This window comes from Coturnix japonica, chromosome 6, assembly GCF_054131305.1.
Source record: "Coturnix japonica strain WE chromosome 6, WE-NBRP24, whole genome shotgun sequence".
NCBI lineage: Eukaryota > Metazoa > Chordata > Aves > Galliformes > Phasianidae > Coturnix > Coturnix japonica.
Window position 1 is genome coordinate 37516760 of NC_140668.1, and position 16039 is coordinate 37532798.

The window sequence follows — 16039 nt, forward strand, 5'->3', positions numbered from 1 at the left end:
TGGAGGAGCTTTATATGATCTTAGAGCAAATGAGCTCCTGCCAGGCAGCCCGCAGACTAACTATAGAGTAGATACTGCTGCTTATCATTTAATTCCTGCTGCAAGGTGTGAAGTTCAATTCCTTGCTTGCGATCTCCTAATTTGTATTTAATGCCAGAATATCACTTAGGCTCTTGGTTAGATTTTGTCCAATGGAGTCATGTTGTGCCTTCAGCTAAATTAACCTGCTGTTGCAGTGTTCTGTTTTCTGCTTTCTTCTTGCCCTGGGTTGGCTCTTGTGATTGTCTAGTCCATGGTAAGCTGATTAGTCCACCAGAACAGAAGAAAATACTCTCTTGGACTATTTTTTGCCAGGTTAGCTTTGGGCAGCACATGTATTGGAAGCTTACAGGAGGAGCTGTTGAGGAGGGTGCACCTGAGACCTCTCACTTTTGGCTGTGGTATACTTAACTCATAAAAGGAAACCCCTATCTTTGTTTCAATGCAATTATTGTTATTTTTTTAAACTGAGATTTTGAAGAAGAAACAGACGTCCTGAGTGTTTGCAATTGGTAGGAATCTGAAATGTGCACAGTCATTCCTTCTTACTGTGGTTGACAATATCACACATCACCAGTGGTAGAGAACCAGCTCTTGGTTTGTGTGTGAACTAACAAGTAACTACAGAAGCAGATGAACTAATCAAGCAATAGTTACAGTGTGGATTGGTGTCCCGTGTCTCTTAAAACCCATGCCCTGCATTTGCAAGCAGAACAGTGACTGGTTGTGAGCCCTGTGTCCTGGTGAGTCAGCCTGTGCGTAGCCCTGGTGAGCCGGTTAGTGCAGAGTGAGGTGACGTCCCTTCCCTCTTAGTTGGATGTCATCTCTCCACCTCCCTGCCTCTGGGCTGCTGATTCTAGAAAGAATTAAGCCCTCTCTTCTGCGTGGCGTCAGGCAGCGATTGCAGAATTAGTTGGTGAAAGGTGACTTGACAGGCATGGTGTTGGAAAATGCATTGACCCAGGTGTGTGGGGAGGGCTAAGCAGGTCTGAAGTTCAGGCTCTTGTTAGCACTGTTTAGGGAAGTCAAATTATTATTGGGAGACTTTTTTCCTCTCTTCATGTTTCCTTCAGTCTAACTGGCAGCAAGATTGAGACATCAGATGTGTTTACTTCACATTTAGATAATAATAATAAATAATAAAGCATTGAGGGAAAAGCAGTTAACATCTGTATTTACTTGTTTTTATATTGGCATGAAATTATATTTGGAAATGGTGTGAGGTATTCATGGTGTAAAATATGATATATTATTACTTGATTTTTTTTTTGCTTGATAATTTGTAGTATTTTGTTATTGCATGTATCAGACCTCAGCACACACTGAATATGTGTTACGCTTCATTTGATATTATATAAACCTGTACATTTCACCATCATTATTTTCAGTTAGTGTTTTTCCCTGCTGGCTTCTGTAGGTTGCAATAGAAAGGATTTGGAACAAAATATTCTCCAGACTCTGTCTTTCATAGGAAGATAACAGATAGCAGTCTTAGATAAGTCTTAGATGTTTGAGGTGTGCTTTTTAGCTCCCCATCTTTTGAGGGAACACAGGATGTAAAACTGTCCTTGAAACAGTGACATCTGTATCATAGAAAGACCTGCAAAACTAAATGACCAGCAAGCACTATGACGTGGACTTACCTTTAATGCTTCTGAGATGCCAAACATTCATTAGTTTCATCTCTTCATGGAAGTAGTTGCAACCAAGATGGTCAATAGTTGCAGCACACGCATTATAAAACTAAGTTCCATGAAATTGCAATGCTTTGCAGCTGATAATATATAGTGATATTGCAGCTTCCTATGAGTATTTGTCTCATTTCTTTATGATGTCATGTTGAATTTATAAAACAACCTGTGAATTTTTCAGCACTGATTGTAGTATGAGTTGAATGCGGGCTTAGATTGGGGTTTATCTGTTCCGTGAGACTGATTTCAAGATAAGAAATGCATCACGCTGTACATAGCCATAGATTTGGCTGTTATAAAACTTGCTAAGCTATCGATGAGCAGAGAGTTCCAAAAGCTGCAATCACATTGTTTCCATTCAATTGAAAATATTATTCACTTAGTGGTTGTTGTAAAAATCTTTACATGCCATGGAAAAGTGTGAGATAGATTTTTAAAGGCTTGTGCTTTCTAGTTTTCTGTGGAATAAGCTGGCTTAGGAAGAAGCACGGGGTTAAATATTGCACCATAATTTGTATGCACTTGCTCAGTAATTAATTTAATTCAGAATATTGCTAACGTCATTGGGTTTCAGTTGCTCTTAGTGGGCCAGTTTAACAGGTGCTCCTTGCACAAACAGTGCAGCAGCTTTGAAAACTGCAAACTCAGCTTAAGAAGGGCTCCATGGGTTTCAGGAAAATGATGTTTTAGAAACAGTCCTTAGGCTTGATACAAAGAATAAGAATGGTGGTTGTTTGAGGGAGGGTTGCTTGTTTTCTGAATTGCAGGAAAATACATATATTTTTTTTTCATGTTTTTTTTGCTTGATGTCATTTAGTAACTCAGCTTTACTTTCTTTTCTCCAGGGGAGGAGTATCAGCGAATTGAATTTGGTGTTAATGAAGTTATTGAGACGGAGTCCTCTGTACTAAATAACACCGACTACAGTATTTCAAGCACTCTGAATCCTCAGGCTCCAGAATTCATTCTCAGTTGTGCACCTGCTCAGAAAACCCCTGATGTCAGCCTTGGTGAAACAAACTACAACTCAGTCGACTGCCAGTTCTCTGACCCTACCCTCACTCTCGATAGTGGTTCTAATGCAGAAAATGACGGCTTGTCTGGAGGCCTTGGACAGAGGGAGCGTAAAAAGAAGAAAAAAAGACCCCCTGGATACTACAGTTATTTGGAAGATGTCAGTGATGGCATGGCCCCCACAGAAGCTCTTGTAAATGGCCATGCAAATTCATCGGGACTTAACAGTGTCGGCCAGGAGGATACAGAACTGACGGGGGAAATCCCTTCTCTGGCCACACCAAGGACTTGCAACAGCCCGGACAATTCTGTGGACTTCGTTCATGAAGCTGTTTCTGATGATTCTGTTTCTAGCGCACTAGACAATACCAGGACTGCAGGGCAGCCTGAGGTATGCAGGGTTACTAATTCTGAACAGTTTTGCATCCCCTCAGAGACTGGCAGAGATAGCCCTTTAAGGACAGCTGTTGTACAGCCTTATGCTGGTACTGATACTACTGAAAGTCTTGGCGTTACTAATGGACAAACACTTGAATCCTCTGGTGAGGACACAGCTGCCAATGGGGTAGAATTGCACACTGTGGAAAGCACTGACTCAGACCAAGCTAAGCCTGAGGAAGCTTCACCTACTACTGAGGCAACAGCCACGGTTGCAGGATCAATCCCTGTTAATCAGCCTGCGAAATCGTGGGCTAGTCTTTTTCACAATTCCAAGCCCTCTGCTTCCACATCTGTGGTGTATGTTGAGACTAAGTATACCCCTCCTGCCACATCTACTCTTGTCCCTGAAAAACAGGTTGAAGTCAAAGAGGGACCTGTTCCAGTTTCAGAAGATCCTGTAGCCATAAAGATTGCAGGTATAGTTATTACACATGAGTGGATATTACAGTTAGAAGAGTGTTATTAACTTTGCTTGTAAACAGGAGTGTGCAGTACTGATAGAGAAGGCTCCTTTCCTAATGTTCTAAGGGTGAATGTTAGGACACAGGTACGGAAGGGGTAATTTAAATAAGCTGTTTACCTGAGTAAATATTGCAAGATGTTATCATTTGAGCCAGGTGCAGGAAAAATACTGCTGCTTTTCAAACAATGTGCTTAAATGATCAGTGATTCCTAAAAATAATGGACTAGTTGTATTCAGCTATGTGATACTGTAACAGGGAGGGCCTGATAGAAAAGCTTGTGTCTCATCCATTACTAACGATTGTGTATAATGCCATGCAGCAAAGAGTGTTAATGTATTTATACCAAAGTAGCTGAAATTCCTGATCACTTACAGTAGCATAAATGTGATGGCTAAACAGATTCTGCTTCAAAAGTTCCAATTCAGCAGACAGTAATTGGATTTATTGATGTACTGCTGGAATGGTACGTCTTGCAAATACTGAAGAATGATCTTTAACCATTTGAAAGTATGTTATTTTATTCAGATTAACAGTGCTATTCATTGCCTGTTCAAAAGGGTGACTGTAAGAAACTGTCCAAAGGGTACATTCAGAAAGATGATGTGATATAATGTGATATGTTGGGATTGTCTGTGGTTGTAACGAGAACTACTAGAACATGAATGTGATTGCTTTCCAACTGAAAGTACAAAAATATGAAGAAAAATAGCCTGTTAGTTATATTTTGTGTCACTACACAAGAATAATTATTTTTAAATCGTGAAATAGTCCAAGTGGTGGAAAACATTGTGTGAAATCCCACTGATTTATACCAGAAGTTAATTTATAAGCACAGCAGCAGCTCACATGTGACGACATCAAGACAAAGCTCATTCTTCTGCTATAACTGGAAGCTGATGTGGAGATTTCAGAGCAACCTGCAGCGTGTACCTGCCTCTCATCCACTTGCTCACTCAATGGTTTCACAGCCTCCAACTGTCTATTGAGAGTAAAGCTAATTCTGTGTCTCTTTCACCTTGGCGTCACAAACACAGTTGACTGTGGCAAAGTGTACATACAGGTGGTGGTTTGTAAGAGCCTATGCATGCAGCGTACTTCATGCTTTCAGAAACTTAAGCTGTCAGGTGGCAATGAGTCTTAGAACTGTTTTGTGGCAACTGTAACAGTAGAACTTCTTACCAAAGCTGTAGGCTTGTCTAGGTTGCTGCAGCTTTAGCTTTGTAGACATGGGGTGTTTCTGTACAGTTTTTTGCCACCAGGTGGGAGCAGTGCCTTTTCTTTTGTCTCTAGTATATTGAAATAGCAATATTCCTACGCAGTTTTCTTTTGTATCTTCGCTGTTGAGGAGGAGTCGGTTGTTTATCAATCCTTCTCCAGTGGAAAGGAATCCATCTTATTCTGGTTAATTTAGGTGGGAATCATACTCTAGATGACATGCACCTGGTTTCACTATAATACACAGTGCCTTGCTCTGAGGAAAGAGGGGAGTTTCTTCTTTTTTTTCTTTTTCTTTTTTGATGTTAGTCTTGCTTGGAAAGAAGTCCATCAAGTGCTTTGCTTATACATAAAGAGGTAAAAATCAGGCATAAATTGAGTTCAACAAGCAAAATTAATAGGTTTTCTGACAGTGAAAGTGTACAGCTTTCATTTGAGGAGGGTGCTCGAGACACGAGAACACAAATGTCTTTCCCACAGACAGTTGAATTTTGCCAGTGATTACAGGGGGATTAATGGTTCACAGGCACCTTGAAATGAATTTGCTGCTATTTGATTCAGCCAGCAGAAGTCTGTGGCTTCTTAATCCTCAAATGTGAATGAAAGCTCACGGGATAAAGAGGTGAGAATCAGGGCTAGAAGATAAAACACTTGAATAGATTTCATGTCACTCTTTGTTGGGAAAGAATTACTGAACAGTTTTAGTAAGCGGCTGAGATGTGCTGTGAGCATCTGGCAAGGACTTAAGGGGTGGTCACTTAACTGTGTGCTTTGGTGAGTAGGAATAAATTCAGTGAGGGAATCTAATAAGATATTCTCAATCCTGTTTCCTTGCACTGTTTCTGTTGTGTAGGTGATGGAATTAACAGTGCATATAAAGTTTGTTTTGCCACAGGCAAAATTTCACATAAAGAACACAAACATTGAAAACGTGAATCAATCTGGAGTGCTTTTAAATTAGAAGGGAGGTAAAATCCAATACAGATAAGTGTGGAAAGGTGTGTCAGAAGTAAGTGCATGCGGACAGTATGATGGGAAAATGGTTGGTGATAGTAGTAGAGAATAAGAGAATATGTTAATTCTAGGGAGTTTAAACATATCCCTAATAAAGTTGAAGACTAAATTATATTTCCAGTTTGCGTTAATACCAGTTTATGTAGAAAAGATTGAAGATGGCTCTTAGAACTCTGTTGTTAGTATTGGGGACTTGATGAAGAAGTTGGCTCATCCTCAGGCTTTAGTTCTGTAGGGAGATGTAACAGGCAGAGAGAAGAAACATTCAGAAACCACGTTGTTTCAGCAAGCATGGAAGTTTGGATTTATTTGTTTCAGAAGAGTCTGTAGGAGCATGACAATGGCTCTAACATCAAATATCTGAAAGAAATGCATGAAGACTACAGTGATTCATTGCTTTCTGAAGACAGTAGCAAGGCAAAAATTACTTCGTTTGTAATTCAATGCCACAGCAAACATGGAAATGTTTTGGGTTTGTTTTCAAACCAGAGCCATGTTCCATAATTACATACCAACAAAAGGGATGTGAGTTCCTTCTGGTTAGTGATGTGTGCTTTATAGTCAGTTCTGACACTCTTAAGAAACTTTCCTCATGATTGTAAGTGTATTTTGCCTTATGATGCTCTTGTAAATATTACTGCCTAATTTTAGATTTGGTATGAAAACGTGGTATGGATGTAATCATGTAAAGCAAAAAATCTTTGTGTTGAAAGAAAACTCACTGCAGTTCCTTTAGACATTATTTAGAAGGCAGTTTTATGACCACAAGAGGATGCTAAAGTCATAGTAATACTTTCATTCAGTGTGACAGGAGATGAGGAAAAATACATTTAACCTGAAAAGTTATTGGTTGACATTAATTAAGAGTTATTCTCATTGTCTTTGTCCTAATTTTCAACAGCAGTTAATTATATTAAGAAGATTGAATGGTGTGGGCAACCCATTTAAACTTTGTTCCATTAGTAATGTATTCTGAAGTTCTTGAATGTTAATAATTTCATGGCAAGTGTGTTTCAACGTGGAAGAGTTTTCATCTGTACCCTTTCAGGTGCCGGGTTCCTTCTGTAGCCAAGCACTGAGATATCTGTCTTGTGGTTTTAATCAGAACTACCACCGTTAGCAGGGACCATGGTCTTAGGAAGCGGAAGCAGAAAGACGTGGGCTTTGTGATTCTGATACCTACTTTGGTTATTGCTTTATGCTTTATCTAGTGCAGGGTCACCAACCAGCAGACCAGGCTGCTCAGAGCCGCATCCAGCCTGGCCTTGATTGCCTCCAGGGATGGGGCATCCACAGCCTCCTTGGGCAACCTGTTCCAGTGCATCACCACCCTCTGTGTGAAAAACTTTAGAAGCCCTTGTGTTTATTATAAAACCAAATAATCCTCCCAGCAGGCAATTGCTGTGATTATGTGATTTTATTTTTTTCTTTCCTTTTTTTTTTTTTTTTTTTTTTTTTGTGCAGCTTTGCATGCTGTTTATCCATCTTTCCCAAACTTTAAATGTGCCAAATCCAATATTTTCCTTGAACAGGTTTTATTTAGGTACCCAAACAACGGGTCAGACTTCTAGGAAGCGCTCCCCTGGTTGCTCTCTATTTCATAATTCTGACAGGCTTCAACTTAGGTGCTGTGGTTTCTCATTTTTAAACTTGTGCCATTGTTGATCTATTCAAAACTGTGACAGTAAGAATTATATTATCATATACTCCTGTAGGTTTTAGAAGCAGTAAAGAAAACACTGCTTAGAAACGTATGCTAATATCTGTCTATCCTGTTTACACTAAGATATTCGTGCTGTAAGATAGCGTCCACTGAAATCTGTAAACTGATGTTATCGTATCAGCTTTATTTGCTAAAGTTTCTGGGAGTCTTGTTCATAGATGTGTATTATTTTGTAATGCCTCAGCAGATAGTTTTGATCACTAGCATGTGCATTTAATTGATGCTAAATGTACCATTTCTTGTTCTGCAGAATTACTGGAAAATGTAAAGCTAGTACATAAACCAGTGTCTTTGCAACCTCGAGGGCTGATCAACAAAGGAAACTGGTGCTACATCAATGCTGTATCCTTACCTTGGGAAAATTAATGCATAAAAATGTGCTTAATTTCTCTCCATGTTTTCCTGGTTTGATTTGGTAAGTTTTCTAGAAAAGCCTTTGCCTTCACATACTGTGCTGCTCTTGTTCAGGTGTTTAATGTCAGCAGCTACAAAATCCAAGGGCTTGATGGATCACTGAACCCAGCATCCAGGGTCCCCTGCAGCTGGTTGCTGTCATCTTCACATTGTGTTAAATCTCTGTCTAAATAGTTCAGAACTGTAATTGTCTCGTGATCAGCTTGTGAATTCTTGTTACTTTTACTCTTTGTACGTTGACTGAAGTGGTTCTTTTGTACTTAAAGGAGGTATTCTTCCTCACTGACTTTGTTTTGTCAATTTGGTAGATTAATTTAGTCTTCTGTTGGTCTAGGACAGTCACTGTATAATACCGTGATAATCTATTGGCTATTAGTGTATCGTCCTTGTGAATGAAGTGATTTAAAATGAGCCCTTTGCAGTGGAATGGATGACTGGCTTTCACTTGGAATTTAGATGTCATTGAAAATGTTATGTGTTACAAATTGCTGGCATTTTTAGTAGGATTTCTGTGCATTAGCAGCTAATATTGTGAGAAAAGCCCATCCACTGGAGTTCGTGGATTAAGAATTAAGTTTGCTTATAATCTTTAATATAATTGAATATTTGGTTAATATGCAGGTTGCTTTCTGAATGTTTCCTTAATGCTACTGCTTAGACCCTGCAAGCCTTGGTTGCTTGCCCTCCAATGTATCATTTAATGAAGTCCATTCCAATGTATTCAAAATCACAGCGGCCGTGTACGTCGACACCAATGATAGACAGTTTGTAAGTAGCTCCTTTTTAAAAAAAAATAAAAATCAGTCTGTAATCTGATTAAGCTTGTTAAGAAGTATCTAAGAAATGATTGTTTTCTTAATTAATGAATGCTATTATATAGATACATACAGACTGCCTTTTTTAATGATACTTGGCTTCCATAATGAACTTAGTATTTTATACTTGAGTTGTGAAGGCAAATATTTCCTATTGCATTAGTATAGTTTTTAATTAGTGTTCTGTGTGCAAAAGTGAGCTGTGAGAACTGACTTCCCATCTCAGCACGTTAGCAATGGTCTGGTTAAGTTTCATTTGGACTTCTGTATTGGTAGCCTAGGATTTTTGGCTGTCAGTAATAAAAATGACCTAATCTTATTTTTTTTTCCCTTTAAGTCTTAACATGCTGCTCATGTGTAGTTGTTCCTTCCGTTCTGTTTCAGTGTTCGTTTAATGAATGAGTTCACTAATATGCCTGTACCTCCTAAAGCAAAACAAGGTGAGTGGGAGGAGGGGGAAAAAGTCTTAAAAGCACGATCAGAAAGCTTTGGGGTAGGGATCCATATTGCTTAGTGTACTTCAGACCTTTAAATACTGATGATTGATCTCTCTGGGTCTTCAGCCTTTCAGTTTTCTTGATATCTTTCAGTTTGCATTTAGTTTTCTGCCAACCTCTTGTTCATCTTTGTTCATCATTGGTGTTTCATATGAAGAAATCATGTTGGGCTTTGTGTTTGATAGACCAAATGTACAAGCACAATCAGAATAGGCTTTTATTTAAGGGTTTGTTTAATCAGTACGTCTTCTGAGAACACACCCTTCCTAACAAAATCATTTGGTATTCACTGTATTTATTCCATTTCCTTCTGTATGCATTTCCAGCTGTTTTGTTTAACAGCTTGCTCAATTGTTTTCTTAACTATTCAGCACACACATGACTTCAGAACAAGGAAGGACCATAGTAAATCTCTTCAGCAGTTAGGGAGTGCCTGCAGGCAATGGCTTTTAATTCTTCTGCATCCTATGTATGTCCTGTAGCAATGTGAAAACTTAGTATCTTGTTCTCAATAATATATGTTTAAGGTCAATGACAGTTATGTGGTGAGGAATAGAGTATTTTTCAATGCAAGTACGTTGTTATAGGTTTCGTTATTCTGTCTGTGAACCAAATCTGTTATATTACAAACTTATAGAAATAAAAATCAGTTTCAGGAATGTGTTTATGTAACATTATAAGAAAATACCACGAGGACTTGGTTGCTCCAGTGATTTCCAAACAGTTCAGACATTTCTGTGGTTTGTTGTTTTAAAGTTTTGTTTCTGTAAAACAAATCTTACTGTCTTATGCAACTTATTTTACTTCTAGGTCATTTAAATTGTGTTTTTCGTTTTCAAGTATATTTTCTGATGCCTTGTATTGCCATTAGGTTGAACTTTTATATCAAATGGGTCATACTGTCTCTTGGTTGGTTTTTTTATTCCTTTTTTTTTTTTCTTGCAAGAAGGAAAAGTGATCATTAGAATTACAAACACTTCTTTAAAGCAGAAAAAATTAAATAGGAAAAACATACATAGAAGGAGAATTCTTTGTGTGTGTGATGTTATAGATATTCTTGTGATCTTTATAGTTGAATATAAAAAGCGAGTTTTGAGTTTTCCAGATCATAAGGAAGTCGGTGCAGAATGCTGCTTTCTAAAATGTGTTGTGGATAAGAATTGTACCTTAGGGATCCTGAACTCGGGTTACACAGCTGAAACTATAATAAAACTGTTTATGAAAGATGATTTCAGGTTCCAAAATCTGTAGCATTTATTTCACACATCAATGGTAGAATGTAGAAAAGCTTCTGTGTGCTGGTACTTATATGTATTTCTCTTTGTCTTGCAGCTTTAGGTGATAAAATTGTGAGGGACATCCGACCGGGAGCTGCCTTTGAACCTACGTATATTTATAGACTTCTGACGGTTATCAAGTCAAGTCTGTCAGAGAAGGTGTGACTTAAAAATCTTTGACTTCTGTAGTTGCATCACAAGACAGTCGCTATTGTTAGAACAATGTAAAAGACATACATCAATTTCCGTGCCTAAGTATCTCTAAAATCAACTGTTCGTAGTAGTTATACTGGATTCTCAATGGACTTACATTGTATGAAGGTGTTTATCAGATAAGTTTCACAGTCTGGTGTCAGAATTGTGAGAGAAATGGAACAGGACGACCTCTATTTTTATAGAGGAGTTAACATTGGCTTTTATATTAGAAATGTGCAGTTGTTTATTTCTGCTTGGATTTCAGCATGGAATGGTTGGAAGTCTGCTGAGACTTATGCTACTTCAGGTTTAGTTTCAATTTTAATGACAGATAATGACTCAGACCGTCTTCTGGTTTGGGCTTGATTGCAACTGTTGGTGTTAATTCCGAAGGAAGTTGCACAAATATGAACTTGCGTATTACATTTATTAAGTATTTACTGTCCTGGTAGATTACTAACTCATGCTGGTTCTTTTTGAAATAGGAACCAACATATATCACAGTAAAGTTTAAATACTCTTTGACTTTCATAAAACACCATATCCGAAGTAGCTTATAAATTTGCAAAATTAATAGGAAAGCCAGAAGTTGAATCTGTTATATATGCTTCTGTTCTATATGGCATTGTCATGTTTTCGATTACTGAAGAAACATTTTATTCAGGGCAGACAAGAGGATGCTGAAGAATACTTGGGCTTTATTCTCAATGGACTACATGAAGAAATGCTGACCTTAAAGAAACTTCTCTCTCCACATAATGAAAGTTAGTTTTCTTTGTTGCAAACTTTATTTCATTCAAGTATTTGTCTGTAAAAATGTTTCTTCTCTTTTTATGTTAATTATGTAATATAGAGAAGTTTTTGGAGTAGACATTGAGACAGGGATGGAATTCCATATTATCAAGGATTCATTTCTACATTAAAATTATTTACCGGGGATTTGGCTCTCTCCGTGGTAGACTGAAAATAAAAGTGCATTTTGCCACTGTTGAAGATGATCTCTTTTTGGAAGTAGAGACTTCTAGACTAATTCAAAACAACACAGTAAATGATTTCAAAAGTCTTATTGATGAAGATGGAGGAAAGTTTTCTTTGAAGGAAGTGTTAGGACTTGCATGTAGTCTAAAATACCATCTTATTTTACAGTGGCTTTACATTTGGTTCCCCATTTAAAAATGAAACAAAACACAGTTAACCTTAGCCAAGTGTAGAGTTCAGGTCACCACTTACCAATTTCTCTTTCACAGAGTAGAAATTTTTTATGATATAAAATGATCATTCAGTATTTTGTTCTCTGACTGTGTGCTAAGCCTTCTTTAGCCTCTGACTTTGGCACTTGAAAAGAAAATATTTGCGAAGCCTTGGGTTCTCTGTAAAATATCTGCGCAGTAAAGGAGTTGTATTTAATAATGCCATAATTATGCTTCCAGAGTAACACTTCGCTTTCTATTTTTCTACTCTATAAACTTATAACTAAAAATATATGAAGCTTTATTAGAAAACTGCATCTATTTACATACAGTCATTAGTGAGCTGCATTCTGTTCATACATGGATATGCCGAGGTGCGAGAGGACCAGGAATAATATATTCATTCTCATTCATGTTTTCAAATCTGTGCTCTATGAAATCTGGGTAATCTCTGAAAGCATTTTATCTTCTGAAAATAATTAATATATTTTTTCCTTTTAAGTTCTGTGTCTGTTTGCATGTTTTATTTGAAAAAAAACAAACACAAACCTATTTTTTTTTCACTTTAAGAGCTCTCTGTTTCCAATGGCCCTGAGGTTCAGACTGTTCATGAGGAAGAGGAGCAAGATGAGCAAGGAGAAGGCAGTGAGGATGAATGGGAGCAAGTGGGACCTCGCAACAAATCCTCAGTCACTCGACAGGCTGACTTTGTTCAGACTCCGATAACTGATATTTTTGGTGGTCACATAAGGTAGGCTCTTATTAAAAAGCTGTTGTGACTGTAGCTTGCTTTGCCCTCAGGAATAATTTCTACCTCTGCTTTTATTGTTATGTTTTTCACATAGAAAACAATTTTTTTTCAGGCTTGAAAGATGAACATTTCTTCCATGAAGCACTTGTTAGCAAGTGAAGCAGAGATAGGTCAGAATAATAGAAAAGAAATTGATCCAAAATATTGTGAATTGTTGTAGAGTCTGAATCATTTTAGTGAACAAAAGTCCTGAATTATTTACAGAGGTAGAGTTTGAAATGAATGCTTTATGTGTTGTATTTAAAGAGTTCCAGAAAACAAGTGCACGCCTATCCAATTCTTGTGGCCTCACTCCATGCATAGTGAGTTCAGCTAAGAGTTAAACCCAGTCTGTAAAAGAACTGAAAGAATAAAAAGAATTGTTAACCTCTGGTTGTTTAAACACATGTGCTTCCCGGAGGCACAGCAGTTACACATAATAGTTAATAAATCAAACGTTAAAGACGAAAGAATCTTGGAAAAATGTAAATGGCTACAAGATGGTACAGGAATGAAAAGAATGTGGGACATGACTTATATTCAGGTCTGATGCCAGAGGAAGGCAGAAAGTAGATAGTGAAGGAGTGTGTTTTTGAAAGCTTTTCCTCATTACTTGTTTGGAGGGATGTATAATTTAAAACGAAAGCAATGTAAACACGTAACTAAAAGCATATTCCAAAACAAAAATGCTAGACTTGAAGAATTATTTTTAAATTGGAGGCAGACACTTAATTGCTGGTGTTTGACTCCATGTGTTGCCAGATATTCAGTCGAGAGGTGTGAATAATGTGGGCTCGTACCTTCTGCCTATGAAATGTGCTGAAATTATTCCTTAGGGATTGGAGTCAGACAGCTGGCAAATATAACGATACTTTCCGTAAAAGTTGGCAGGCAAGCATTTTACCTATTGCAATTCCACATTGATGGTATCTTCATATACCCAACGTATTGTTAACACTCATAGTAATTTTTATCACAATTGGAATCTAGGTCTATGTATGGTTTTGTTAGCATTCTCTACATATTCTGAATTTAATATACTGTCTTCTGCAGAAATCCAGAGAAAATATTGTGGAGGTAATATTGAATAAGGCAAAAACTTGCAATGAGCAACAGAACCACACGGTCACATCTGTTGTCTGCTTCCACCACACCCATTTTATTTAGCCTCCAAACTAGGTCACACCATTTACCGCAGAAACAGTATCTCCTGTTGTGATGCTGGAAAGCTTCCTCTTCTGAGGCTGAGGGTGGAGATAGAAAGGGTTGAATGCAGAAATGTTGGTACAAATCTACCAAATGAAAGCCTCAGAAATTGGAAGTAATGAAATGGAAAAAGCCTGGAATAAAAAACATGGTGTGGATTGGCACCTTCTGGCCTGGGTGACTTTAAGCGCTCCTTGGGTCTGCCCACTGCAGAGCTCTTACAGTATGTGAGATTGACAGCAATGCATTTTCCAGTGACCAATAGAAATTTCTGATTATTCTATTAAGTAATTAATTGCAGAATCATAGATTGGCCTGGGCTGAAAAGGACCACAATGCTCATCTCGGTTCAACCCCCCTGCCATGTGCAGGGTCACCAACCAGCAGACCAGGCTGCCCAGAGCCACATTCAGCCTGGCCTTGAATGCCTGCAGGGATGGGGCATCCACAATTAATCTGTGGAAAACCAGAGACCTGCAAAGGTTTTGCTGTCAAATCCATTCCTGTATTACTTTTTGAAGAAACTTTCACCATAGTAACTAAAAGAAAAAAGTGCTTTTCATTAATGCTATCTTTTCAGAATATCTTCTGTATTAATAATTTAATCTTTAATACATGGCCTTGGTAGCAGTTTTCTAGTGATCATTGCACTAAATAATGGTTAGCTTTAAAAGGGGCTGGGAAATGTATCCAAAAGCAGCAAGAATTAAACAGTGCAGGGTTTGTTTATTGAAACACTGCTCTTGCCATGTGTTGAAGGTTTTGTCCTTAAATATAGCCAAGGAGGAAGCGTTAAGTGAAATAAACATGGTACTGTTTTTCATATGCTGTCTTTCCTCTGAAGGATATATATGTGCCAGTCTAAAGATGCACTGACTGCATGTTGCTGCTTTGGGGTATTGCCAGAATTGCAGGAGCTCTTTTGATAGGAGTTGGCAGTAATCATACCTTTATTTTAACATTTCATACACGATTGAGAGAAATTTCAGCCTGCCTGCAGGAATTACGGCTGTGCTAATTATCTCATCGCTTTCAAGCTTTGTGGGACACTGTAATGAGCTTAAGAATATAATAAGCAATTTATTTCTTCAGCTGCGTAAAATCCCCTTTTTTTTTTTTAACAGCTGGGACTTTTTAATGCAAGTACTGCTTTCAAAAGAAAATAAATTCTTGAGCCATGTTTGATAGTTTTCAGGGAAAACAGGAAGAGTGCACTTAGTGCAGTGATGCAGCTGAAGTTGAAGCCACGTTACTGAAAGGCTGCAGCTGAACGCCCTACGAAAAAATACCTCGTGCCCCGTGTTTTACCACTTCAGTTCTTCCAAAAGTCTCCCGTTTCTCTACAGAGGAGTGCGTGGACAAAGTCTGGACATGGGAAATGTTGGAAGGAAAAGGAAACGCTGATCCTCAACGGAGGATAGTTTGGATTTCCTATGGCCAGTTCTAACCAAACAATTTAAAGTGACCATGAGACTGGACATGGTGAAGTGACTGAAATAGTGATGTGTTTAATTTCATAATCTGGACTTGGTTGTTATTTTTTACAGCAAAACATAAATTGGAGATGGATCAGTACTTTGAGTTTCTGATCACGTGTTTATTGAAGCATAATTTCAGGAATCTGATGTGAACAGAGATGATTTTAAAATCTCCCTGCAGAAAGAGCTGGCTTCCTAACATACTTTCCAGACATATGTATGTTTCCTAGAGCAGAGGTATTTTTGTGGTTAGCAGTATGTTAACAAAAGATAGAGGCCAGGGTAGGAATGCAGTTAGGTAAAGCTTCATAAATCAACTTTGGCTGCGCTTTGCCATGAAACACAGAAGTGTTTTGTGTTTTTTTTCATTTCAGAATAGAAGTTTAGTTGATCACAATATGTTTTAATGTGTCCCAAGTTGCAGACCTTTAAAGGCATAGCCAAGCACTTCTTTGCTTCAGGTTCTTTAAGTGACTGATGCTTATCCAGAATTGTTTAAATCCTTGCATAAACAAAATAATTGAAATATAATTCCGTTCGGTGTGCTCTGAGGAGTTATGAAACTGATTTTACTTG

The 16039-nt window shown here is 37.9% G+C and overlaps 1 protein-coding gene across 2 annotated transcripts in view; it reads left to right on the plus strand.

The window, feature by feature from the left end:
- Window positions 1-16039, plus strand: part of USP10 (ubiquitin specific peptidase 10) — a 38923-nt gene that overhangs the window by 16667 nt on the left and 6217 nt on the right. For both annotated transcript variants that reach the window (XM_015874099.2, XM_085551875.1), the window contains exons 4-10: window positions 2576-3601; window positions 7852-7943; window positions 8674-8783; window positions 9215-9270; window positions 10660-10763; window positions 11464-11563; window positions 12560-12740. In XM_015874099.2, the coding sequence (XP_015729585.2) occupies window positions 2576-3601; window positions 7852-7943; window positions 8674-8783; window positions 9215-9270; window positions 10660-10763; window positions 11464-11563; window positions 12560-12740 (1669 nt within the window). The remainder of the gene's footprint in view (window positions 1-2575; window positions 3602-7851; window positions 7944-8673; window positions 8784-9214; window positions 9271-10659; window positions 10764-11463; window positions 11564-12559; window positions 12741-16039) is intronic.